At 41.0% G+C, this 27,937-nt stretch overlaps 1 protein-coding gene across 2 annotated transcripts; it reads right to left on the bottom strand.

The window, feature by feature from the left end:
- Nucleotides 1-27,794, bottom strand: tcf3b (transcription factor 3b). Of its 2 annotated transcripts, none has more exons than XM_008277492.1 (21): nt 27,292-27,794; nt 24,226-24,322; nt 22,083-22,155; nt 16,919-16,992; nt 16,164-16,236; nt 15,592-15,632; nt 15,251-15,383; nt 14,646-14,692; nt 9,882-9,981; nt 9,654-9,754; nt 9,311-9,404; nt 9,118-9,176; nt 8,435-8,510; nt 7,850-7,911; nt 7,482-7,679; nt 6,649-6,757; nt 6,293-6,440; nt 5,944-5,997; nt 4,675-4,910; nt 3,719-3,870; nt 1-3,604 (listed from the first exon to the last, which is right to left on the bottom strand). In XM_008277492.1, exons 2-20 carry the CDS (start codon nt 24,298-24,300, stop codon nt 3,725-3,727), a joined length of 1,899 nt encoding a protein of 632 aa, XP_008275714.1. In that variant the 5' UTR covers nt 24,301-24,322; nt 27,292-27,794; the 3' UTR covers nt 1-3,604; nt 3,719-3,724. The 2 variants fall into 2 exon arrangements, with proteins under 2 accessions (XP_008275714.1, XP_008275712.1); XM_008277490.1 differs by having other exon boundaries at nt 6,649-6,760; nt 9,118-9,179; nt 9,311-9,434.
- Between the last annotated feature and the right edge of the window lie 143 nt (nt 27,795-27,937).

The following is a 27,937-nucleotide window of genomic DNA, read 5'->3' on the forward strand; positions in this document are numbered from 1 at the left end:
AACCCTTTATTACAATGGTTTCCTTTATTTTCCTTTTTATGTATACAATATTCAAAAGCCAGACATTGGAAAAGGTATAATCTGTTATTAAAAATGGCACATTTATTGCTACATTACTGTTATATACAGGACAGTTCTCAACTATATATATTTATATATGTATATATATATAATATATATATAAAAGAGAGAGAGATTGAGTGAGGCACTCTGAGGACCCTGGAGGAGTCGACAGCGTCCTCACTCCAAGATGTCAAGCTCTGTACCTGCGAATGTATTTAACACTCAATGGTCTCACCCCTTTTTAGTTCAACAAAGATATGACAAAATTATTGAAAGCAAGTTTGAATCACTGCTTTCTTTTACCAAAACAAGTCCAAGCCCATCAGCTGAAAACTTTACATGCTCCTGCAGTGATCAAAGGGGGTTTGTTTGTTTGTTTGTTTTTAATGCAGATTTCAAACTGTGTCTATGTCAAGAAATAAAAGTTCCCCCAACCACAGAATTTGTAGCTTGCAGGTTAACAGGATGCTGACAAAATACTCAATGACATCTAGTCAGATTTTCCCCTTTTAGAACAAATCAGCAATAGTCAGTACACTTACTGATCTTGTAATGATAGACAAAACTTCAAATACAACTTTTTGAGAGAGGCGATTAGAACGTCTCACAAAAAGCCACTGTCAACGCCACCAAAGAGCTGGAAGAGTAAAGGTCAGGGGTGAAAATTGTCACTAATGACTAAATATACTGAAAGTCACTGCAGCAAAGGGCTTGCACTCTGATATACAGAAAATTTAAAATGCTCCAAATCAGTAGAGGTTCCAGCTACTATGGAAAATAAAACTCACTCCCTACATTGAAACCGAAGCAATACATACTGAAACACGTTTATGTGCATCAAAGGCAGACAATCAGAGCCAAAAGCAGCATCTCTTGAACCCCGTCATGTCAAGTGATTTAGCAAATATAGGGCAGACAGAAAGAAAACTCACGACCTGGACCCGTGACCATGACCTTAACTAAAACAGCAGTTTGGACAATATAATCCAGTTGAATAATTAGAAAAAAGGAATAAAAACTAAACAAGATCTACGTAACATTTATTTATTTAACTAGATACACTGAAAGAAAATCTCTTTTATACCATTTAAACTTCTTCCTGAAAATTGAAAAAAGCATTAGGAGAAGGGAGGGTGGGGGAATGAACAAGTACCTCTTTAATCTCCATGATAAATGAAATGATATGGTTCACAAAATAAAACTGTCTTAAATGAAAATACAAGTTCAGGCACTGATAAGGTATCACTCTCCCATCATGACATCTTAAGTCTTGAGAATGAAAAGGCCACACTATTGATTTGTATAGGTCTTTTTTCTTCATCTCTTTTTTTCTTTTTTTTTTGTAGAAATTAAACACACAAAATGCTCTACCTCCCATTTGTGATTACATGTTGGTAAAAAGAAACCATTCACAACATGACATGACATGGGAATAACATCACAATAACACTGTTTTGTTCTCCATATTATCCATTACCTTACACCCAAATACCGACGCCTGCCTCCAAAACAAAAAAACGTGTGCAGGAAACCTTAACAGTGATCTGCACGCTTGAGAGCCACTTGGTTGAGGGCAGACATTAGAAAAAAGGTGAAAAGAAAACTATTATACTGTACTGACAAAAAACCCAGGAACACAACTTTGAAAATGAAGGCGATCCACATTTGTATGGTAGCTACATTCAAAAACCAGTTGCATAATTACTGTTCGAGACAAAAATCCCTTCCCACGTTTTTTTTTTCGTCAGTGCCTCGCCGCCCAAGTAAGAACGCCTCAACGGGACCGCGGCACAAACTGTCCATATACGCCCAAATGGAAAGAAAGAATTCATCTGGGTAGCTGATGATGCGCCTTGCAACTAAAACTGGAATTAAAAAGGATACACCAAACGCTTTCGACATTTTTTTCATTTTATCATCTGTTGACCCTTTTTCCTCTGCCATCCCAGTTCAATTTTGAATTAATTTTTTTTCCTTTTTTTTTTTTAACAATTTCATTTAAATGTCAAATATCCCCTTATACAGCTCATCTACAATACACTCTAAACTTCAAACTAATATTGCCATTTATGTAAAAAATCTACAATGTATAGACTAACAAAAAATATATATTTTTATATATATTTAATTTTGAAAAATGAAACAGAATAATGTATGAAGTGAATTTACACGTCACACTTCTCTCAGGTAAGAAACGTGAGAACACACTTACTCAGGAGGAAGGTGAGGGGCTGTAATTCAGTGGGAATGCTCATTTAGGAAAAGAAAGCCTCACTTACACAAAAGGCTTGTCTGCTTTGACAACTGCGGACAGATGAGATCCCTCCTTTAAAGAAACCCAGATTTTTTTCTTTTGTTTTTTTGTCTTTTACAGATAATCAATTAAGGGGAAAGACTTGAGCTGTTAAGTCTGCTGGCACTGTCAGTAAACCATTTCAAGAAAGCAACAGCACTAAATGGTGCCGTTTACTTAGCGAGTGATTCAAATGGCTTTTGTACAAGACTTTCAGGGACTGAAATGCAATACAGGTCAACACTTAACTTCCAGCCTAGAACTATACAACTGTGCTTTGTCTTGTCAATGTATGCTTTAGTACATAAAGCAGTACAAAAACCTGGATCTATAACAAGGGACTACTGGAGTAACACTAGAATTCGTGGTCAACAAAGAGGAAGAACAGTTTTTGTAGTTGACAGATTCTACCGCTTGGATAATTCATAACCTTCAAGGAAGAAGTCTTCGATTCCAAGTCTCCAGATGCCTTGTGGGATGCGACCAGGCTTCAGTCAGAGACAGCCTCTAGGTCAGAGTTCCCATTTTTCATGTTAAGCTGCATTTGAACTGTCAAAACTACGACGTTTGCCTTGCGACCTTTCCACCACCTTCCACACACGCACACGCACACACACAAGGAAAAAGTGACTGAATTTTGACAATTCAACTTCAACTATGGGCTTGGTTACATAACATATGTAAGACTGTACCATCACGCTGGGAATGACATACATTAAAAAATAATTGCTCATACACATAAGCAATCCCTCACAATAAATGTTCCTCACATGTAAAGCAATTTGCTTAAATGTCAAATAGAAAACATGTAACAATTAGGCACAAATCCTTGATTCAATTTGTGTTTGTTTAGGTCTCCTTTTTTTGTTTTTTTCCACCAGAGCACCTCTCGGCAGTGTGTGAAGTCCCAATGTGTGGCAGGACAAAAAAGTACTCCGGCATTCCATCATTGTGTGGAAACCAAAAAAGAAAATAAAAATCTTACATGTATAAACAACAGCAAAAAAAAAAAAAAAAAAAAAAAAAAAAGTTCTTCACATTTGAGCTTGTAGTCATGGTTGGGAGTGCGACAAACAGGCTGTGTCAGTTTTGGCAGTATGCATGTGTGTACGAGTGTGTGAATGTGCATCTTGAAACTTGAACGGACAATACACAGACATGTCCACATATACACACACACTGAGAATAATGGGTGGAAGAAATCTGTTAAGGCCACATCCTCTGACAGCCAGGGAAACACCACCAGATCTGTAAAAAAAAAAGGAAGGACCACAAACATTATGCAGTGGTACTTGTCCATAACACAAACTTTAACAATAAAACTGTGCAGCAAATACTAGCAACAGCCAGTCTCCCACCTACCTGGTGTTACATGTGGCCAACTGGATTGTGGCCATCTCCTCCCATGCTAGGATGGCCTCCTGAGAGCTGCATGGGTGCTTCACCCACCACCCCAGACACCTTCTCTTCCTCGCGGCGTTTTAAACATGCTGCCTTGGGGTTAAGGTTGCGCTCTGAAAGAGAAAGAGAAAGCAGAAACAGGACTTCTCAGTAAAAAGAAATAAACCGTGTTTAAACTTCTCAACCCCTCAATCCTACCAGCGGGTTTGAAAGGCTGTTAAATAAATACATTTTAAAAACTGTACTATTCGTCAGAGCCAGAAACTGTAGAAACAGAAATAGTCGCTTGATTTTCAGCTTTTCAACTGTCCTTGAAATTATTAGTAACTCTGGAAAAGTGGCCAAATCTGAGCTTAAAATCCTAATATTGAATCAAAATCACTACATTTCTCATTTTAAAAATTGGCATAAAACAAGTGTTTGTACTGACTAGAATCTGAAATACAAAAAAAAAATAAATCAAAAATCTGTACAACTGTGATGATATAAGCGAGTCCACTAAAAATCTGATCAAAAATAAAGTCAGTAAAATATCTACAGGATGTAGATTCACTGTTTTATTTGTTTCTTTTTTTTTTTACTATTTGCAACACCTGAGGGGACTTGGAACAATGTTGACAATTTTAAAAAGTAATTAATCAGAGAAATGTAACTTTTTTGATTGTTTTATGAACAATGGCATTATAAGTGTCATTCTGCACAAAACACATGTGTAAGTTCTCTCTGTTTCCAGCCATAGTTGTGCTGTTTCTACAGAGCTGCAGGACTTTTTAGTTAATTACAGTAAAAAACAAGCCCTCTGTGAGTAGAAATGTGACAGGAGCAAAAAACACCAAGAAACTACTTAGAGTTCAAGGGGCTAACAGAGATTTTGAAAACTGTGAGTCTGACCGATAACATTCTGTCTGCAGACTGACCTCTGACTTGTTGTTCTAAATTGAGGATGACATTGACAGCTTGGTGAAGAATGAGCAGTTTGGTCTGAGGTTTGTCGTGGCTGAGGTGCAGCTGGCACATCCTCCCAAGCTCCTTAAATGCCTCGTTGATGTCCCGTACTCTGAGACGCTCACGGGCGTTGTTAGCCACTCGCCGCTCCCTCTCACGCTCCATCTTCACCTCGGGGGGAAGGTCCTCGTCATCTTCATTGTCCTGACTAGTTACAAACAGAGATGAACAGATGAAGACATGGGCGAGAAGACTTTCCAAAACAACCCACCAAACTCATGCAACCCTGTAATTACCAATTAGCAGCTTTAATTTTTATAGCAGAGACTAGAAACCCACACTTTTGTATTGAAAGAATGCAAGAAAAATAAGATGTGAGAGAACTTAAAAATAAGAGCTTACTGTGCGATATCAATGTTTTACATATACACAAATATGTGCAATATCAGTAGCTTTCTACTACAGAAGAAAATGTGCAATATAGATAAAATCTGAGCCACATCAGCAGTTCTACTCAATGAAGAATCTGTGCAATACAGTTGATATGTGCAATATTGTTATTTTCCACTTCCTGAGGAATCTGTGCAATATCTGAACATCCACCTATGGAAAAATCAGTACTTGTGTCTATTTTTTGTTTTTGTTTTGCTCCTTATCTTCATCTCCTTTTCTGCTGTAACACTACACATTTCTGCACAGTGAGATTAATAAAGGCTTATCTTAATACCTAAGACTATGTTAAAGTAAATACTCGTAATTCAAGAAGCAGCAACTTCCACTTCAGATGATAATTTGATCAAAACGATTATCTCACATCAGTTGGATAGGGTTATGTTTAACACTATCCTGTTCTGTGTGTGCATTGTTTGGGGCTTTATCCTTAAGTTTAGCTTCAAACTGTCTTGTAAGAAGGGAAGCATGATAAGTTGTTGCTTTGGCCTTCACCTTTTTGTTCCTTACGGTTCTTGTTCACTACTGTAGTGTTGTCACTGTTTTTCTTTAGTTTTGTGGGTGTAATTATCAATGTACCAAAATGCATTTCAAAACTCATAGGCAGCAAATGTACAGAAATGGTGATAGTGAGTGATGGGCAATAAAGTTCAGAGTGTCATAATAGAACAAAGACTCTGCCAAATCAAAGGTCAGATTTTAGACACCAGCTCCTTGAACATGTGCTTTGAGTGATGTCTGGCAAGAGCCAACAAAGCACAAGAAATTGATTCTCTATCGGAGAAACTTACTCATCTTTCGGGTCTGAAAGACCAGAGAGCATCTGGAGGGTCAACGCCTCCTTTCTGAAAACGTGACATGAAGGGAGGGGGGTTTTGACACTGTTAATCACCTAACATAGCCTAGGCAATCAGCGGGAAACATAGGAAAGAACAGACGACTACGATGATGTACACTGTCTTTTAAAAGGGACAGTGGATCCTTGTAGTGGACATCTCCAGCATTATTTCCTTATGGTCTCACAGTGACAAGAAAATCTCCATCTTTGTGGGGTAACATTGAATCTTACAGCAGGGTGGAATTATTTCATGAAGTTTCAGGTGAAAATACAAAGACCAAAGAACAAATTAGGGACATTACCTTGTTCGACTGCGTGCTGCCTTGGAGTCCTTCTTTTCGTCATCTGACTTGTCTGCAATGGATGAGTTTTCATCATCCTCTTTGTCTTCTCTTTTGATGTCTGAGCTGCTGGAGGAGTGTGTGGAGCGGGCCATGCCACCAGGAAGACCTAGGGACGAACACACAAATGTGAAAATGTAGTTCTTTCATGACACTAAAGACTTTAAATTTTAGGAAGCGATATAACATGAGTCATAATGTGAAAAGCTAATAAAGTAGAACTGCTTCAAACTACTTCTCATTTCAGTACTTTTGGGCCACAAATAAAAGGCTCACTACAATCTTCTGCTAAAAAGCTAACTATTAGTCAAACTTACTGGTAAAGCCTTCCGGCTGGCCAACTGACGGTGTGGGTCCGGATGCGTGATGGCCGTGCAGGAGAGTGCTGCTGGGAGGAAGGCCTGTGGGCTCCTCATGTTTGCCTCCCTGCTGATGAAGGTGCACAACAATAATTTTAATCCCAAAAGGACAGAAAATGTACAACTGTAAAACTACAAAACAGTCTGCAAAAGATGTCCCAATCAAAATGTGTTGGTCCAACTTGCAGATAAAGATGTCAGTGAGGCTGCAAAGAAAAAACGTGTTTGCCACTGAACTACAATAACTTAATATTTTGTAAAAATTACCAATAATCAACATGTTGTTTGCTAATATTTTCAAGAATTCGGTTTTACCTCATTCAGTAAATGTTGAGCATTAAAATAAAAAATAAACGTTTACCATTAATTTCATGCAATATACTTCTTGGCCAGCAGATGGCATAAATGATCCTGTGACACGTTTTTGTTTCTCATGGAAATAAAGTTCCTAGAAATTAAATTGCTTTCCTTCTATTTTTCATTTGTTTCTTGCCAAATAAAGCACAGAGCTAATCCATAAAAAGAACAATTTGTTGTGCAGCTTAAAAATCACATTACAAAATAAAGTGTTTCCTATCATTTGATTACGGACTGTTGCACGTGATGGTTCGTGTTAGCCCTTCCACGAAACTCCATCAATTATTCCAGCTTCCTCAGAAATAGCTGAGAGAAATTTTTGTATAAATGGACACTTTTGTTTGCTTTGTGTTGTTGTCACATGTTATTAAAAATCCCAAGTCTCTTTTAAACACCCATAAAAGAATACAAGTTGAGCAGAGTAGGTGACTCACCATAGCAGGATGTCTGTTGCTGAGTGCGAGGCTAGCATTGGGGAAAGCTGGAGAGAGGCCTCCGAGGCCCCCGTTGTGTACTGAGGACAGCAGGCTGTGCATGTCGGAGTGGGCGCCCTCTAAGCCAGGGCCCTGGCCCACAGCATGGCTACGGAGCACATGGATGGCCTCTTCCAAACGGTCCTCCATTTTACTCTGCTATAGAAATACATGTATGATGAGCTAAGATAACAAAGACTTCAACAGTATGTTTATTGTGCACTAAACTAAACATAAAGATGCCATAGAAAGGCTGGAAGAATATGTTCACATGGGCAAATTCAGGCTTCAAATTATCTTTGATGTAGCAGACAAATATCTCAACATACCAGTGGGTGTGGCGGCCCTTCATAGTTGGGTGTGGTTGGTCTTTGCCACTGAGACTGAGCTCCTGCAGATAGAAATATTGGGACTGGGTTCAGCAGTAATTCATAGTCTTACACCAGATGGAGCTGCATGCGCATTTTTGTGCTTATGAACATAGAAAAAATGTAGAGTATCATTTTCACTCAATAAGTTCAACTGACTTCTATTTCTGTGCCAAAAACAAGTTTCCCACCAAACTAAACAACTAAACATGTAAAATAATGGGACTAAAGATGGTGTTCTGTAAATGGAATTAATCTTTTATCCAGATTCATGGCTGCACAGCAAAGTTAAAACCAGAAGAAAAGGAAGATAACCTAAGTTTACCATCATTTGACTGGTAAAACGTAATAAACTCTGAGGTTAACATGAAACTGACATCAAAGCAAGGTAGAACAGAATTAATGTGAGTTAAAAGGTGATCAGAAAATACAGATTGCAGGATGCACTAAAGATGGACTAGAACTTATCATTAATTTGAAGCTTTTCATATACAAGTAGTAACCATGTGACACTATTATTATCTGTATGTGAGAATGTAACTATACCTGCAATAGCCTGAGGAGATCCAGGAGTAGATGGAGCCGAGGAGAAATTATTACAGTTGTGGTCCGATGGGTAAATCTGAAAGAATTGGTCAAAACATGTACAATGAATCACAAAACTTCATAGGGCTAATGTTTTTAACTGCTAGAATAGTACAATAGGGATAAAAATACCCACACTTTTCTACGTCATACAATATCACAAACCAGTCATGTGCATGTTATGAAAACTATTTCTTGCAAAGAGTTTGGACAGTTAAATAAGCGAGAAGAAGAAATCATGTCATAGGAAATATTTAATTATTAGTTAGATTTGTTCTGCATAAAAATGATAAAGTGTTCTATGTTTTTGCCAACATCTTGAAATGTTCAGGTTCCATGTTTGTGCAAAATATCTGAAAATCTGCCAAAAACACAGAAATAATAATTGTTTGTACAATTCAAATACTTGTGCTGATGTTTATTCTTAGCATATTTTACAAGTAGATGATTTTATATGAAACTCTAAACAACCAAAATAACATAATAAGATTTTTGTCAACGCACAAGTCCTTAGTTGAATTTGTACTTATTTGTTCTTAGTAGAATCTTTGTCAGAGGAAATACAATTCTTGGAAAAATGATTTTAAGTGTTTTATTGCCCAGCAGCAATTTAAAAAAAGAAAAAAAAACTGAGAATGACTCACTGAGGCAAGAGCTTTCCCAATTTCATCTCCTGAACTGCCAGCGTTGGTGCCTCGGTTGGCTGCTGAGACAAAATAAGTAAAGCAAGTCAGTGACCTGTTCATTTGTTCTTGAGAGAAAAATAAAAGTGAAATGACCACGGCAGCTGAATCCGTGAAAGATGCCATCATGATACTTTTGTGATAGGTTCATTACCCATGATGCCTTCTCCGTTGATGGTGGGTGTGTGGTTGTAGGTGGTGGGGGCTGAGTGGAAGCCGTTGACTTCGCTGCCATGCAGAGGATAGTTCTGTGGGGACAGAGGCAGGGGTTGACGCTTCTGGAGAAAGGATACAAGTAGCTTCATAAGGCACAAAATCTGCTCACAGGAAATAACCCACTTTGAAACATTTACTAACAGAATAGTTTAAGATTACATTTTAACAGCAGTTTTAAAATAATGCATGAAGCAAAATTTTAATGCCAAGATAATCGTGAATCTTAAAGTAATACACTTGAAATTGAAGGGGAAATGACCATAAAGGCCGTTTCTACTCACCATCCTGTCCTGTTGGTTAATTGCAGAGAAGGATCCTGGCTGTCCAATGTGAGGGGAATTACCCAGCATGGCAGAATAGCCGGAAGATGACCAAGGGTCTTCTGAGAAAAGAGGAAGCACATATGGTATTATAAAAAAAATAAAAAATAGAAGAAATAAATAACAAACTGCTTTACAAACACGATAACAGGACACAACTATTGAGGTGATGTTTGGAGAAAAGGTTACCTTGCATGTAGAAGGAGCCAGGGTACACGGCTCCAGGCTTACCACCAGGATATCCTCCATTGTCCCTGGTATACTCATCACCAGATGTGGAAGCATACACCTAAACAAACACAAAGACACCGAGCGGTTGGACTGCAGTTTCTGCAATAACTACTATATACTTCAATAGCATTGATAATTTATGACCCTGGAATTTCCCTATGTAACCCCAAGCATTATAAGAGATGAAGCAGTATTGATCCGCCTTATCCTTGCTATGGAAAACCATTTAATTACACTAGCTTCAAGTGGCCACAAGATGGCAAGAGGGAGTCTGCTCGTGGAGGAGGAAGGCCGGCTCCTCGCCTGTAGAGGAGAACACAGTGGCCATGGCATGCTGGGCACAGCGACGGCTTGAATCCCAGTGCACAGTGAGCACTTCCTCTAGCTCCTAGGACCCCAGTGACATCGCACTGCCTGGCCTGCAGCCCCTCCCTATAACACACTCAGTATCAGCTCGCACACATACCATGCATTCAGTGAGCCAACACACCCATCCATGCCCAATCCAACAGCAATGTCTTCAAACTAGCACTATCACATTCTGTATGGCATCAACAGAGGATTGGAAATATTCAGAAACGAACAGCCCTGATGAAATTGGACTTTTAATATTGGCATCCTAAAGAGTCCAATCGAGCATCCTTTCTACATATTGGTAACAAAAAAAAAAAAAAAAAATGGATGCTCCAAATACACAGACCGAAGGCGAACATGAGAAGCCCTCAGTTTCCAGACACCATCAGCCGCCACTCGGTCCTTCTTTTCCTCTCCTCCTCTGTAGTGCATGGCAGATAGAGGAAGAGAGAAAGAGAATGGAGGCTATGCTGCAAAGAATGCTAATCCAGAGAAGGGATTTTTTCTGTAATTTGATTTAACAGGGAGAAGTGGAAAGGGAATGGAGAGATGCACTTCTAATTACAGAGCCATCTGCCTGTTCCTGGACCACATCCAACTCCACAGGCAGCTGGGCTGAGGAGAGGGAGCGAAGAGAGGGAGAGAGATGGGGGCTGGGATCCAGTCAGCAAGAGAGAGAGAGAGAGAGAGAGAGAGAGAAAGAGAGAGAGAAAGAGGGAGAGATTGCAGTGGGTAGGGGGTGGTAAAGGGGCAAGGGGGAGGATTGAGGGGGAAAAAATGAAGGCCCTGATGATTTATGAAATGGGTAGAGAGATAAGGGGTGTTGAGGGGGACAGGAGAAGGTAATCTAAATGACTTAAACAAAGCTTGATATGGCCAGGGGAGTGTGAAGGAAACAGGGGATTTAAAATGATCACGGTTAATTCAGGGGAAAACATGATGGAGATGGCTTCATTTAACAATAGGCTTTGAGTTGTTCTTTCACGGGGAACAATGTCGAGTGAATCCTGCTGCTCTAGATGGGAACACAGAACTACACAATGACTAGTGCTGCTGGATAATTGTATTCTCAGGAAGAAAGGGATTTCTAGGGTAAAATCCTCAACTAATAGGGGTTTAATGTAATTCAGGTTATGACCGTGTAAAGGTCTCTACATTAGAAAAACACGGGCTGTGGCAAGTGGGTGGGGAGTAGATGAAGATTAACATCAAACTAACCTCAAAGCGCTTTATTCAACCACAAGGGTTTGTGGTTAGTCTACTGGACAACTAGGGGGCAGAAGAGAAGCTCCACCATGTTTTTTTTTTTTTTGTTACACATGAGAGGGGGTGAAGGTTCATGGGGTTAGGGCAGGGAGCTTGTATACAGGTATCGGTGGGATACAGAAGTCAGGTAGTTCGGCGGAAATGGCATTTACAGTGCAGCTATTCTTTATCCATTTACTGATTTAGCGTGCAACAAAAGTAGATAAAGAAAAAGAAGAAGAGCATGTTGATGGGGTGTTGAAGAGAAGCGGGAAGGGAGGAGTGTGGGGAGGGAGGAAAGACCACAGGATCATCATCGGCAGTCATTAATCTGGGCTCAGACACGGGGCTAAGAGGCCTCGCAAGCACTGCGCCTCACAACTGGGTCACTCACAGGGGGAGGCCCACCCAGGCCATCATGTGGTGAAGCGTAGGCGGAGGGCCGGGTGAGGTGGGGGAGGGGGGTTCACACACACACAGACATCTCCTCATTCGCACTAAAACCACGCAGCCATCGTTCACACTGCGGGGAATGACTGAGGTTCAGACAGTGAAAAAAAAGGGGGCCTGGACGAGACAGAGCGCATACACTCAATCTCTGTGATGTTGTCGCTACGGCCAAGTGTGTCTGCACGCCGAGGTTTCAGCAGCCACTTCAACACGACAACACCCACAGGTGGAGGACGGCAGCATTGTCATTCAACGACGACGTCTTCATTTCATGTAACAAACAAGAAACCTAAACACTGGGCAAGCAGAGAGTTCATGAGGTCTAACTCTGATCTGTCTCCACACTGACGAGTAAGTCAATCTGATAAACACCCATCTAATCAATAGAGCCGGCTAGAGCAGTTGCATCATTTGCAACTGGATCCCAAACTAAGAGCGAAAACGCAAAGCTATTAACGCCTGACTTAATTTCCTGCCAGATTACGCATCCGTGGCTCTGACTTGGACCAAGTCAGCCATATAAATCCTTTGAATTTACTTCATCCATGCAAAAGAAAAAAACAACAGCATAGACGTGAGTCAATTCTGTTACAGAAACTTGTTCAACTTTTGCTATCAAGACTTGTGAAACATACATCAAAATGATGAAACCGCAGGTCAAACAGAGGGCTGAGAATCCTAAAACACTTGTTGATGTGTTGCTTCAAGGCACTGTGCTGAAACTCAGATGCCACAAGTGTGAAGATGCAAAGGTTCCATCTCCAGATTATCTTTTAGGTCACTCGTGTCATCTGAGAACTACAGTCGCGTGAGGACAGGGTTACAGAAAATGTTTGTGCAATGGCCGTATTTCATATTGCTGATCCAGTGGCAGCTAAAGCATTAAGTTCAGGGTTTTAATAGCAACTAGCACAGACAAACATTAAGTTCTTCTGTTTTTAAATATCATGTTTGCCATCTTTTTAGGCAACACATCAGCTGTCTCAAACCCATGAAGGACTTTTAGGTATCTGAAGTAGAACATTTTACAAGAATCTTGTCTTGGGTTGAAAATGTGACGTGGTATTCAAATTAACAAAATTCTGAGTCATATATAATCTACAGTAGCTTAAACGGTTTAGCAGAAGTAGATTGTGATCAGTACACAAGACACAGACTTAGATTATGAACATGATGTACAAATTGGCATGACACGGACAACTGCAGCCTGAGTCTTTGTCAAGTTGCTTTAAACTAACAGTAACAGTACTCATTTGGTGTATACTCCAACATGTATCAGTGACTAGTATTTCCAGTTATGCGTGCATGTCGTAGTCCTCACACATCAGCTGCATCAGCTGCTAGAAACTCTGGGCCCGCTGACAAAATGTGACACTTGGTACAGTAAATCAAAGCACTATGAGATACTTCATACTGCTTGGACTTCGGGTTGTGGATCGATAGCACTCTGATGAATGCGCTATCAAATCAGCTAAACAAACTGGAATCCAACAGAACTTTAAACAATTTCAAAGAATGAGAGCTACAAATAACCTCATATTTATGGTAAAAATCCAAGCACATGTGACTTTCAACTGCAGGAACTATTCCTTTGCAGCAACAGCAGATTGACATCAACATAAAGAGAGCAGGAAAAAATTTTGTTTAACTCGCTGGCATTGAGTCTCACGCAGCACTTTTTCAGGGCTGCCCAAAAGTACCTACACCGGAGTCCAGTCACTACCTGCAGGCTGACCAGGATACCACTGTGGCGGTCCTTGGCGTCATTCAGCTGCCTCACCAATGAGTTTCTCGTCCCACAGACATACTCCAGCTCTGGACTGCAGCTGCCAACAATAGTTGACTATCTCATCACGGGTGGACTTTATGGCATCCTTGTTCTGCTCTGCAGCCTGGGTGAGCCTGGCATAGCAGCATATACACCAGTTCTCCACCTGCTGCACGTTCTGGTTGGAGTGGCCCTCCAGCTCCCAGCAAATCTCCTGGAGAGCAGAACAAGGATGACCGCTGCCAGCTGCAGTCCAAGACGGTGGAGTTGGGAGTCCATCTGCAGAACGAGCAACTCACGGGAGACGTAGTAAATGATGCTGATGACTGCCACAACGGCGACCCGCCCAGCTCACAGGTAGGGAAACGCACGAAAGGTCAGGCCAAGCTGGTTAGCAGCGACTGAAAGTTCATAATAAAATGCTTACATATGGCAGCTTTAACAAGACAAACTTTAAACTTGATCAAAAAAATGAAACCAGCTCTCAGAACCAAACCTGCTTGGACCACTTCTGCGTTAATATGTGTGAAACCTAACTCCGCTCCCAAAAAAGTATAATACAAATTGGACAGCCTTGACAAAGTGCCTCAAAATCCTACAAAATTGCTCGTCTACATGACAATCAACCTTGAACACCACTTGAAACCACTTGACTGTAGAGACAACCACAGTAATGATGTTTATTGGGGCCTGAGTTACCTAACTGTCAGCTCGCTGAGAGTCTGACTGAGCAGAGGGTCTTTACCCTGTCTGTCACAGAACTGCTCAAGCAGAGTAGGAAAAGCAGTGCGTATGTGTGGAGAGGAAAAAGAGAGAGAGAGAAACAGAGAGTGAGAGAGAGCAAGAGAGAGAGAAAAGAGAGGACTGGCTGTGAGCTGTGAAGACGAGCAGAAATACGCTCTCACCGAGGACGGCAGGCCAGGGGGTTTCCGAATCTTCTTTGGCTGGGTGTCTATGTACAGGGAGCAAAGAGACAAAAACACAAATAAGGACTCCAGCAAAGACGCATTTGCAAACGTTATGTCGGTTCAGGTGCAGTTTCATTGTGCGCTTGCTCTAATTTCACCTGCAGAACAGAGAACACAAAACATGCTGCAGCAAGTGGGAGCTACTGTGTATGTGCATGTCAGTGTGAATGATTTGCTGCTGTGTGTTCATCTGTACATACGTCTGCAGTGAAAGGATTTGTCAGACAAAGACATACACTTGCTGGTTTTCTTAGCTTAACTTGATATCTTTTGAATTTTGTCTCATTGGTCAAACAAGCTAAGAGACATTCCCTTGGCTGCGATGAATATTTTTCTGCATTTTGTCATATACTATAGATCCAGCAATTAATCAGGTAATTAAGAAAATAATCGACAGAATAATCAAAATGAAAACAACTATTAGCTTCAGCCCTAGTTAAGGGGATTTAAAAAAAAAAAAAAAAATAAACATGAAGGGGAATAGTGGAAAATTCAAAGAAAGACAGAAAAATTGTCCCCGAACAACATGCCCCTGACTTTACCTATGCCTCCATCAGTCGGCCTTCTCCTGGGGTTGTTGGGGTATGACGGATAAAACTGAGAGCCAGACTTGAGACCAGAAGGGGACATGGCATCTGGGCTGGGCATCGCTATGTCGCTAGGAAGAAAACCCGGCTAGAAGAGGAGAGCGAGACACGGTTTTACTAATAATACATACAGGGGTGTGGGAAAGAACAGCAGAAACAATCATTTTCTCTTGCAAGAACTCAAGACTGTTGTTCATTCAAAGTGTCTAACATGAAAAGGGAAGTGAGAAAACCGGGTTTCCTTTACACTAGCGCCGTACTTGAATTTACGTCTCATCAGCATGGCGACAACATACCTGGCTTCCGAAGGGGGGGTATGGAGGCCTCTCGTTTTTACCTGTGAGATGACAGTGATGGTTGTGTGAACGTTATTGCGTACAGTGAAACCCTGAGCTGTATACACGCATTAAGATGCAATGGTGTGTGCAAATACAAGCGAAAAGTAGGTTTTCAAAAGTACAAAAAGTCCAGAGATGCCCTCCCCTTTTTCAGTACGCTCAGCTGCATAAAGCCGCCCGCCAGACAAAACCCTAGGGAAGGTTTCTGCTTCAGTGCCTTAACATCCCCAACACTCAACGAATGAACACAGACACACACACACACACACGCGTATACATGCATGTAGCCACACATACACATTTTGCAATCCAGAAAACAATTCTGCGGTCATAACAAAGTATGCACAACAGACCATTATCAACATGACGATTTTAAAACTCGAGTGTGACAAAGCAACACTCTTCTGTCACCAAAATGTTAATTTTACTAATTTTATACACTCACTTAGCTAAAATGTTAAAAACCACACCAGATAAAAGTCACATGTTAAAGATTATGTAAAGAAAACCAATAAAGAAAGAAAACATACCAGCAATCCCTGAACTGATGAAAGGAGAAGACAAGCCTTCATGCTCATTGTAGTGGGATCCTTCTCCATAGCCCTATAGGAACAATAGTGCACACAAAAGCAGCGCGATTAACCTCAAAAAGACATGAAAAATGTAAACAAAGAACATGCGGACACCAACATTAGGCAAATACGCTCTAACACACCCACATACCTAAACGATAACAACTCTTCAAGGCCACCCCCATTTTGTTTGCACTCCTATATGGCTTAGTGGTTACCCTCCCTCTGCTTTTCTGTCTAACAGGATCCATGCCAAACAAATCTGCATCAGCTCGGGGGATTCAAACCGACTTTCTTAATTATCAACTTGTGGTAATCAAAGCTTGCCGCATCCGTTTCACCCCCTGTTTCTTGTATTTACACAGAGTTGTGCCAAGACAGTTATGGTGGATGTGAAGCTGCAATTACCGGTGGGCTTCAACAGAGATTCTGGGCTACCAGAGAGCTTGCCAATGCAGGATCCTGGGCCAAGGTTATTAGGTAGAAAGTAAAACTACGACTTCAAATCAAATATGGCACACGGCAGCAAAAAGTACTAAGCTGTTGTGGTGGTTGGGGGAGAGTGTGTGTGTGTGTGTGTTTTCATCTATGGCAGAGTGATTAGCTGAATACGTGCAAGTGTATGACAGTATCATGGCATCTGGTGTTACTGCTTAGATCTGCACACTTAAAATCATGTGCGACTAAAGAGTGTGAGTGTATTTAGATCTTACCCGTCCTTGGCTGAATGAGGGACTGCTCTGTTCTGTGGAGCCCCAAGACCCAGAGCCGCTGCGCTCATCTATTGCTGTAAAAAAGACATATTGTTAGGACTGACAGATACAGACTATCTGCATGTTAGTCTGAAGTCGAGCTGCTAAAAGAGCGTTAGCAATCCCCAATGGTGAACATGCAATTATTATCCTATGAGATACTACAGATATATATGGCCCGATGTTGGAGTCATATCAAAGAAATCTGTCACTGCATCCTACTCTCAACATTCGATGTCTTTAACTGGCCACAATGGGCTTGCACAAGGCAGGAGAGAGCATCACTATTGATCAAAAGCATCTCTGCTGCATTCAAGATGCACTGCAATGTTAAACCATTTCTGGGGAAAACATGTAGGAAACGCTGCTCAGTGTTCCCATTAGTGTTCATTATGGTCACTGAATAGCAGAAAATTAACCATTCACACCCTAATGTAATCCAAGAGGTTAAAAAGCCATCTAAACCACATTTTAATTCCACTCAGTCAATTTGACACACCACAAACACATAACGTGACACAAAACAAAATGTGTAAAGCCAAAAAATGGAACCACTATGTTTTAGGTAAAGAAAGAACCGATGTGTGGCACAAAGAAAACACAGCCAAAAGACTGGTGGAGCAGAAAACTCCAAAATACCCCCATCATCCCCTTCTCCCTGTCTTATGCACTAATGCTATCCAGGCTCTCTGGAGACACAAGGCTTAATTGCATGCTGATTTGCATAATTGTGCATATTAATGCGGTTTCCTTATGAATATTCATATTTCGTCTTTGATTTTTGCCTAATTAAAAAAATGTGTGTGAGAAAGCAAAAGAGAGAGTGAGCGGGTGGAAGGAGAAAGCAAGGGGGATGAGAGAGAGGGGGGAGAGAGAGGGAGGAAGGAACAAGAGTGAGAGGGGTCTGGGTGAGATCAGCAGCCTGGCTGACGAGTGAGAATGAGTGATGAGACTAACAGAGCGGTGCAAGCACCTACACACGCTGCGACAGCCGTGATCTATGGAGCTGATGCCAGTGGCATGGAGAATCAGGCGAGCAGGGAGGAGAGGGGACCTCAAAAGATCAGCCTTGCTCACTGTCAGATCAGCCCTACTGAAAGGCCACAGCACTAATAAAGCGCTGCACCACCGTCAACCATGTCCAATAGCACAGGACACTGGTGACGAGCTCACTGCTAAATAAAGATGACAGACTTTGTATGGAGACACTTCAGCCAAAGCTCGGTGCCAGGAGAAGTAATACCAAATTAGCGAGATAAAAATCCACTTTAGAGGAGAGACATCAACAATGAGCCTGCCTGCTTCTAGCCTGGCGTATTTTAATTCAAACACCTTCTCTTTTCCACTTCAAGACACTCCAGCTTCATCCAAAATTGCTGGCAGACCACAAGTATTTTCACATGTACTAAACACACAAAAATGTAGTAGTTAACCCACAAAAATCACATCTTATCACTGTCAACAATAACCTGCACCGAGTAGGCCTATGAGACCAACAAGCAGAGTTAAGAGAGTAACTTCATCTTCACAGCTATTTTCAATACACCACTCATCCGCCTATGGAGCCTCCATTTGGCCAACGGGGGTGCAGAGGAAGGAGCGAAAGCACGGCTGTGCAGGAGAAGTCTGACAACATTGTTTCACACTTACTGGAGTAATTAACTCGAAGGCAATTAAAACAAGGTGGAGAGCTGCTGAGGTGACACTGACGCCTAGGAGAGCCCCCTATGCCAGAAGAGAGATCTTTCTATTGTTGTTAATATCTTGTCACGTGCAATATTATAAATACATTTACTGTCACCACAAGGTGTACAAAATAATAAAACAGCATTATTTAAAATGACCCAAAAACATTTATGTGCTGTTAAAAAAAAATACCATTACATTCTACATATTCTACACTGGCCACTGCATTGTTGATCATATTATGTGGATGCTGAGTATGCTGCCATTTTGCTCTTGTAGTAACCAAATAAGAACATTTTCAAGTCTATCTGTAAAAACAAGACATGTACCTTTAAAAGTAGGTCAGTAATGTACTCCTACACCAATTATTTTGGCCAGCAATCATACTTTTAGCACTTTGTTTCAAACCAACCCTTTGCATGTGACTTATAAAAATCTGCACTGAAAACCTAAAGACTGCACAATAAAAGAACAAACAAATTGGCCAAATGTTGACTTTATGTTAACCGTATTTTTTCTCCCGTCCACACATACTCAAAAGACAAATACTACAGCACTGTCATACTGCAGTTATTAGCCGTTACATACTGTAGCAGCAATTGATTACTGTGACACACAATAGCCAATGTGTCACCGATGTAGCAGTAGTAGTGCAACAACTGCCAATTTTCTGCTGTATTTACATCACATAAAGCAGTTTTCAAGGGTTTGACAATTGCATCACATTAATAATTTCCACATATTTTTGTGCTATTTAGGACAAAACAATGCTGCACACAATTTAAATCACTAAATACAGAATGTCAATACGTCCTCTCAGTGAACAGTTTACACTAGACTACAGGAGCACTACAGCTCATGTTAAGCCATTTTTAGACAATACACTACTACTATCTTACTACTATTAATCTATTACTTGCCAGCCCTTAATAGACAGTATTGCTTTTAGTCGTGATTATTATAAGCGTATAGTATTAACACTAAAAATACCATGAATACTCTGGATTATCGGCTGATCAGACACAAATGCCATTGAGTTGACGTGAAAACAACAGGTTCTCTGGACTTATATCGCATCCATCTAGATTTTGGCATGGCTAGTGTGAATGTACTCACACGGCAAGACAAATACTGACTCACAACCAGAGCCCAGAAAAATATTTATTTTCTGAGCCACAAAGCCTTCTCACGGCTGCAGGCTCTGAAAACATCTAATTTAGTTGAAGAAGGAAGCCACTCGCCTTTGAGATTTCCTCTTTTCTGAGGGCTTAGCATTTCCAACTACAACTCACCAATGCACAGAGAGAATGCACGGCGATACTGCAGCCCTGCGCAGGTAGACAACTGAGAGGGGCAAAAGTTAAACACACAGCGAGCGAGATAGCCGCCGTAGAGTGACCACATGTGTGAATTCACAATGTTGTTATTTGTGGTGATCTAAAGGAAGCGGGGATGTCGCGTCCCGTGTGTTTGTGTGACGGGGGTTGGAGACGTTGCCAGCAGCTGCAGAGGTGACAGAGGGGACGCCTGCCTGAAGGCTTGTGGGCTTGGCCAGCTCCCACCATACACCGTCACACTCAGCCTCCCCTACTTCTCAAACATCCCACACTTCTTGCCAATCCTCTCCTCTTTTCCTCTATCCTCTCCCCTCCTTTCTACCCGACACACCCTTCCCCAGGCACACACACACACACACACACACACACACATATACAACACAACACACACACACACACACACACACACTCTGGCCACTGAGGAAGGGAGAAGGACGCCTAATGCAATTAGCACCCCTCTGAGCACTTTTGTGTTGATGAATAGAGGTGGTCTGGTGGGCCACTAGGCTGCTCGCTGCCGTTCCCGCGCTGCTGGGTCCCTGAATATACAAGCCGCTCTAGTGACGTCATAGATGGACATTGTTCTTTAATGGTCATCATTTCTATGATAGATAGGCTTCCTGGCTTGCAACCGCATAGCATTGTTAGCGAGCAATCTTTGGAGCTGCACATCCTGTCGACACATGTGCCCAGTCAAAGCTCGCAGTCTTCTCCCCCGTACATATGGTTTTGCCTAAAAGAGTCTCCTTCCTCATATAGTTGGATTGCTTTGAATGTACTATGCGTGTTATAACATGACGCAGATCTACGAGAAACTCTCCGGATGGAATTTGCACGTGTTAGCATTTTGACTTTCTTGTGCTATTAAGAGGGTAACCTGCAGATCTCCCAAAGTTAAAGGTGACAGCTTTAAGTATCACATTAAAATGGGTGTCAATGACCGAGGGCCACACTTTAGGACACGAGGAGGGGGGAGGAATTAACTCCTCACTGCTTAGTAATTGCCTGCTGTAATAGAAACAAACAGAATCCTGCCTTCCACAGGCTGATCCCTCTATTCAACAAGCTCTCTCTCTCCCACTCTGGCCACTCACTGCATGCTGGGCCAGTTTAAGAGGCTGCGAGCTGGGGGTGAGGGACATTGTCTCAGACTCGAGCCATTTCCTGCAGATCAGTGGGGGTAAGAGCCCTGTGCCGTGTTGGGGGAGGAGTGTTTTACACTTCAGGGTGGGGGAGTCGTTTCAAGTCCATAAGCCCCCTTCTTTGCCTTTGTTCCTCAGTGGCCAAGTTCTCACTCTGGGGAACACTGGGGAGTGTGACTCGATTTCACACGCCAGGTTGGCAGGGTGACAGAGGAACGAAAGTAACACGACTTACTAATAACCTTCAGGAAGAGAGAAAAGCTCACTCAAAGCATTCAGGTGCTCAAGCGAGTTAACTGCAGCTAGTTTGCACTTTAAAATAGAGAAGCAAAGTCCTAAAAAATGAATAAACAGGCACAGAGCAAGCTGTAGCACGTCAACAAATGTAAAATGTATTCTGAAAATATTTGCATTGCCCAATGATACAAATTAACAAAAACAATTTGCTTGATTTCTGGTCTTGTTGAAACTGATGCAATGAAAACTGTTGTCAGAAGTAAGGATTAACCATTTTTCTAATAAAATTTTGTAAAGCCTGAAACAGCACAAATAAAATTCACCTCTGCTGCACCTACTGCGGTGGCGACAGAGATCTGTAAAACATAAGGGAACTAAAACTGAAACTGTCTGCATGGTAGACACCACAAAGGTTAGGAGGAGAACACATTTTTTGTGGTCTCAATGAGCTGACCTTTGATGTACTTGCTCTCCTGTATCAGCTGTAAATTTTAAAGACATGCACTTTTGTTGTTCAGTTTTGCATTGACGAGATTGCTAAGGATCATAAATTACTAAATATTAATTTCATATGCTGCTGCTTTGCCAAAACTTACACACAGCCACAGTAATGTTAGTTAAAAATCACTTGTGGGAAAACAATGAATGATAGCCAACATTAACTGAGACATACAGCACATACAAAGCAGGCACACTGCTTTGAGATTAAGCTTAAAAGCTTACCTGATCCCCCAAACTGACTGCTGGCGAGTGTCATTGTCCTGTTTTTCCCGTTGGCTACTGGAGGCGCGAACATCTACAAGACAAAAGCAGAAAGATACCATAACTAACAAGGGAAATGATGGCACACTTCACACATCCTATTTCCACTAATAACTAACAAAACACACACATTTCGTTCAGTTGTATGTTTTGTTTTGCTTTTTTTTTTTTACCTTACAGGCATTTCAGTTTTGGTAAAGTGATATATATAAATAAAGTGGGGGGAGGGGGGGAAAATAACAAAAATAAAAAAATAAACACCACTGATAACTTCCAGCATGTCAGTAAAAAACTATCAAACATTCTTACAGTTTTAAAAAATGTGTTTTCTTATGCAAACAGTACAGAGCTAAGCTGCTCCTAATACAAATATACAGCATTATAAAATAAATCTTTTAGATGTATTTGAAATACTGAAAACCAGTAGTACACAGCACTTTATTTCAAAACTATGATGTAACCAAACCACTGCGGGCTTTACCATGAGACTACAGTCTAAATATCTGCTGTGGCAGCTTCAAAGTCTGCTATACAAACCAAACGTTTTGTATAACGAGGACACCGTAACACCATTTGCCACTACCACTTGTGATCCTGTTTCTTAATGTATAAAAGCACTCAAACAACCGATTTAGATGCCATGTTTGCTTCGATTACATTTGATTGCATATATCGTGAACATGTTTACTTTTCCTTTAAACCAAATCCAACCCCGCATGCTTTTCCTACGACTAGCCAGCAAATAAACAAAGAGGAGGAAATTTATTTGTACGACGTTCAACAGTTTCTCACCCAATTATCAATGTCATATTTAAACGGAACATCTGCTGATACGAATTGGCAGCTGATCAATCTGAGCTTTTTCCGAAAACACAAACCCAACTGTCTAATGAGAACCTCCCACAAACCCCCCTCGCAACGAGGGGTGTTTTCTTTAGAATGGGGTAGGGTTTCCTTTAAATACCAGTGTTATGACAGGGAATATGACTAGGTTAAAGCAGCTAACTGAATCATGCAAGCCATTATAATAAAGCTCTACCAACAATATTTATGTACAACAATTTGTTTAAAAAAAAAAAAGAAAGAAAGAAAATCGCGCACAAAAAAAAATCCAAGCTAGTCTTATTGTTCTCCAGTGTGACACATCATTAAATGTCAATGACTCTTTAGTGATATAAACACTTTAGTATAAATTAATTCCACTTTGTCAGAAGAAATCTCCTGAGACATTAAGTCTGCTGACAAATATTCATTCAGAGTTATAGTTTGGAATTACCCCACATATAACAATTACCCAGAGCCGGCAATTTAGCCTCACCAGCTATTCGGTTTATTTAGGAGAAGAAACTAACACAGCTCCACTGGGGCTATGAGATGTTTATGTCAGCGTAAAGCCGAAAAAAGGCTTCACAACAAAATGAAACACAGGTAAATAAAAGCTGAACAGAATACCTCTATCCACTTTGTAGATAATGTCTAGAGGATAGCTCTGAAAGCATCTCCGTGAACAAAAAAAAAAAAAAAAAGTCTTCCTAAAGACTAAAAATATGACAAAAAGAAATGCAGAAGCTGTCTGCTCAGCCCAGTTCATAGATCACAATATTCCCCCCTAAGAACCTGTTAACAAGACAAACAAGGGTGAAATTATTTCCACCATTTCCTGCAGTTGTTGCTGATCCACTATTTACATTTTGCAGTGGATACCGGTTATTTGTAGTAGAATCTACTTGCCTGCATCTCTGCGTCATCTACATAATTGAGTAACCTACATTTAAAGCCTGAATTCATTTTCACCCATCACCCTGAGGTATTGCAGTATTTTACTGGCCATACTTTGATGTTATCAGCGCTACCTCTGCATGCCAAAAATGAAGAATGGAAACATCTTTAAGCTGACAAAACCTACTGTTATAAAAAGAAGATTTTCTGTTGCATATTTCGAGAAATTAAGCTTCCCACCCAAGTTTCTTTCCTCAACCATTACCCCACTTCCCTTTATTAAGACCTCCAGCTTTCCTCTGCCCATATATACCCAGACCTGTATCTCACGCTCTTCCTCCCACTGCCACCCAGAACCACCCAGACTGCTCTCCCACTCTCTTACCGCACTGAAATCCAGGAGGTCGCTGAGTTCCTTGTCAGTTCCCACTGCAGCCATTCTTTGCTGCTGTTCGTTCATACCCTTCAGTCTCTAATAAACCCTATGAGAGAAATTTGCAGATAGAGGATTTTAATGGCACTAGCAAGCATAAAGAGAAGTTACATGTTCCTCTTAATAATAATAAAAAAACAGGGATGATGATGGTAATGAATGATTCAAACTACTCTACCTTTGCTATATCACAACCCTTATTTTAACCCATGAGATGATTCACATTGGCAAGTTGTTAGTTTCCCATTAGATACTAAGGCAGGGGTGCAGTATGTCAGCATTTTCCCTAAAACAGCAACTTTGCGAATGCATTAGATTCTTTATTTTTTTAAATCAAAATTTTACTAAATAAAAAAAAAAAAATGCAGGTCATAAAAAAAAATGTTGTGTATTTCAGAATTTAAAAGCATGAGCTTCAGCTGGCCAAAACACACAGCTCAAATTACTACCATGTTGAAATATGGACCGATGAGGAGGAAAAAAAGGACAACATAAGGCTCGGAAACACTACATACTATATGTGCTCCCTACTTATGCGTTTTCCCTTAGACAGTGCCTTCCCATCCAGGCAGTGGAAGAGACGCTGCTATGAAGTGATGAATACTCTGCCTTTAGTCAAATCACTACCAAGTAATGACTTAAAAAAAAAATCTCTTTCTTTTTACGCTACCCTTGCAAATAACACAACCATATGTCGATCATTGCTACATAAAAGAGAATGTAATACATTTACAATTACAGACATAATTGGGACTATTGTTAGCCCAAGGAAATAGGGGTGAAAGGCAGAGCTAATGACTGTATGCAAACACGTCATTACCAAATTACCATATGTCAACTCAGAAAGAACCTTGTCAAATGACACAGTGAGCATGAATACTGGATTTACCCTGTGTTTTGCATTCCAACGCAAGCCCGAGGCCGCTCTCTGATGCTGAGCGGTGGTTCTGCAAGCCTCACAGGGAACCAGTGGTAAGGGGAGCAAGTGGAAGAATAGAGGCACTTGGACACCAACAGGTGGTGTGCTTTTACAGCCTCCTTTGTAATTCGGTACTAGCATAAACTGACCAAGAAACAACAACGCAAAAGGAAAAGCAAAAAAAAACAGATGTATGTCTTATAAAAACATGCAGATTCTAAGCCATGAACAAAAGGAACTCATATTATTAGAATTTCTGTCAAGGAATAAATATGCTAATTTGAAACAACTTAAAAGCAAAACAAACAAGCAATAAACCCCTCCGTACGTATATGAAAATAACAAAAGTGGGCTTTACGGGAGACAAACATTGCAGTCCCAGTCTAGTGAATTCGGGCAAGTGGAACTAATTTAACCTTGGGACAAGGGAAGGAAGTGAGCATACACAAAACATCGCCCCAAGAGTAACTAGGCGAGGAACATGGCTGTCACTGCTTTCCCCAAACTTTTGGGTAAGATGGCCCATGAAGGACAACACAGACCACACATGCCACAGAATAAAACTTCCCAAATACTATTTAAGCACCAAGTTAAATGGAGTGGAGCACATGGAGGGGCTTAATGTAACAAAATGGCATCTTCAGCTACTGCTGGATCAATATTTGAAGGCAGCAGATTAGGGGTCTTTGTCACCCCACACAAGGCAGAGAAGGCAGGTCATTCCCCACAAAAGGACTTCCAGTAAAACAAACCACCGAAGCTACACACAAAGACACCAAAAAACTTAATGTTCAAAATAAACCTATGTGAACAAGTTTTGTAAAACGTCTGTGTCAGGGTTTTTTTCTGTTTTTGTTTTTTTTGCTTTAAAACATAATAATAGGCCCCAATTAAGTTGCTTTTACTCGTCTAAAACAACGCGTGATTTAGAGGAAATTTGAGAACAGATGTTGTAATAATGCAATTTAAAAGCACAGGCCTGTGCACAACGTGTTACGTTTAGTAAATAAAAACTAGAAGCTGTTTATCTCAATGCTACCACTACTACGAGAACAACAAGGGCCGCCGTGCTGAGCACAAAACACATTTTCAACTGTTGATTCAAATACTGACCAAAAGAAACTGATGGTGCAAGAAACGTATAATGATAAATAATCATAATAATAAAAAAGAAAAACAGTTTATAACAATGATAGTAAACATGTAGGGCACCACAAGCCGTACACAGGCTGTATATTCTATGATCAGCCCCGCTAGGCCACATCCAGGGCCACAAGCTTATTGCTGACAACTACCCCATTCACCATTTATTTTGAACTATGTTGACATCCTCCACAAGACTAACAAAAACCTCCAGTTGTGTCTTCTCCGTTTGTAAAAACAAGTGCAGACGGCCCTGAGCCCTGGAAGAATAAGAAAGCAAAAAAAAAAGCCTCCAAAACTTCATGCAACACACATAACTGGTCTTTTTTTTTTTCTCCCCCTTTCACATATTATTAGGGTTCAAGTCGTGCATTATGAGGGAGTTCAGTGGAAGAGACGGTGGGGGTGGGAGCATGAGGAATTTCCTGCCAAATGTGCAATAAAATAAGTCTAGCTGGTGGCCAGACACTTCCATAAAGGAATGTTTAAAGGGGGATTTTTATGGAAAGTTTCTCTCCCTGGCTCGTGTGTGGAAAATGCAGCACCACAACACAAAGTTTAGCTAAAATGCTCGCCGACGTTACACAAGGGTTTTTTTTTTCTCTCTCTTTTTTTTGTGTGTTAATATGTCCACTTCTAGGCTATACTAGCTAGCGGCGGAGACACACGGTGGAAAACAAAATGAGGCTTGTTAGGCAGCACTAACATTTAATGGAGTCTTTTTTTTTTGCAGAACAAAGGAGTAATTTCCTCCTCTCCGTGGTCGATGCGGAGACCATCACACACTTGGCTCGCCACCTCAAACCCAGACAAAAACTTAACATCCCCCGCTTTAACCACACATTCCCGAAAACTTTTCGACAAATGCAAGGCGTCAAAATAGGTGTCAATGAAACCCGTCGAATTCATGCAACTTCCCCCGAAAACGTGAAGTGTAAAGAATGTGGTTTTTTTACCTCTCCTCTCCAAGTGTCTGATATCCAACAGTAAAAAGAAAAGCGGAGACTCGCAAGGGGAAAAACATAAAACTTCAAGAGAATTTCGACCTCAGTGCATGAAACGCATTGGAGCACAGTAGATATCTTCCTTTTGTCCCGGGAAAGCCTTGCTTTTTCACACCGCGGCCCACGTGTTTGCTTCACTGTAACAAGTCTGTGTGCAAACAAATCTATTATAGTAACTAATCTCACGTCTTCCTTTTTTGTTGTTACAACTGAGATGATTTCATTCTTCTCGTAGACATCTTCACCACCTCCGTCCACATTGTCAGACGCAACAACGTATCCCTCCGCACAAAAAAGTGAGGGCCTCAACGCCAGCGGTGTCCGATTTCAAACGCCTTTGAGAGACGGGCTGTTTTTCTCAAGGAAAAAATGCGACGTTAACGTCTCCCGGTGGCCCGAACGACGGGAATCTTTAATTCCGACGCTCGGTTCCCCGTAATGTAGCCGCGAGCCTCAAAAAATGCACAAGCGCTACGAGCACTAGGTCGTCCGGCGGAAGGCTATCGTAAGAAAGTTACCTGCGATTACACAGCAGCAGCTTGACGAGATGGCACGATAAATGTGGAAGAGCTCGGCCAATGGGAAACTCCGTACGCTT

Source organism: Stegastes partitus, unplaced genomic scaffold, assembly GCF_000690725.1.
Source record: "Stegastes partitus isolate 25-593 unplaced genomic scaffold, Stegastes_partitus-1.0.2 Scaffold99, whole genome shotgun sequence".
Lineage (NCBI taxonomy): Eukaryota > Metazoa > Chordata > Actinopteri > Pomacentridae > Stegastes > Stegastes partitus.

What these genes read in the sequence shown, in the direction of transcription:
- tcf3b (XM_008277490.1), bottom strand. Translation starts at nt 24,300, where the DNA reads ATGAACGAACAGCAGCAAAGAATGGCTGCAGTGGGAACTGACAAGGAA. An exon ending in CCTCATTCAGCCAAGGACGG is followed by an intron (nt 16,237 to 16,918) that starts GTAAGATCTAAA and finishes TTGTTCCTATAG; the next exon opens with GGCTATGGAGAAGGATCCCA. An exon ending in CATCAGTTCAGGGATTGCTG is followed by an intron (nt 15,633 to 16,163) that starts GTATGTTTTCTT and finishes GTCATCTCACAG; the next exon opens with GTAAAAACGAGAGGCCTCCA.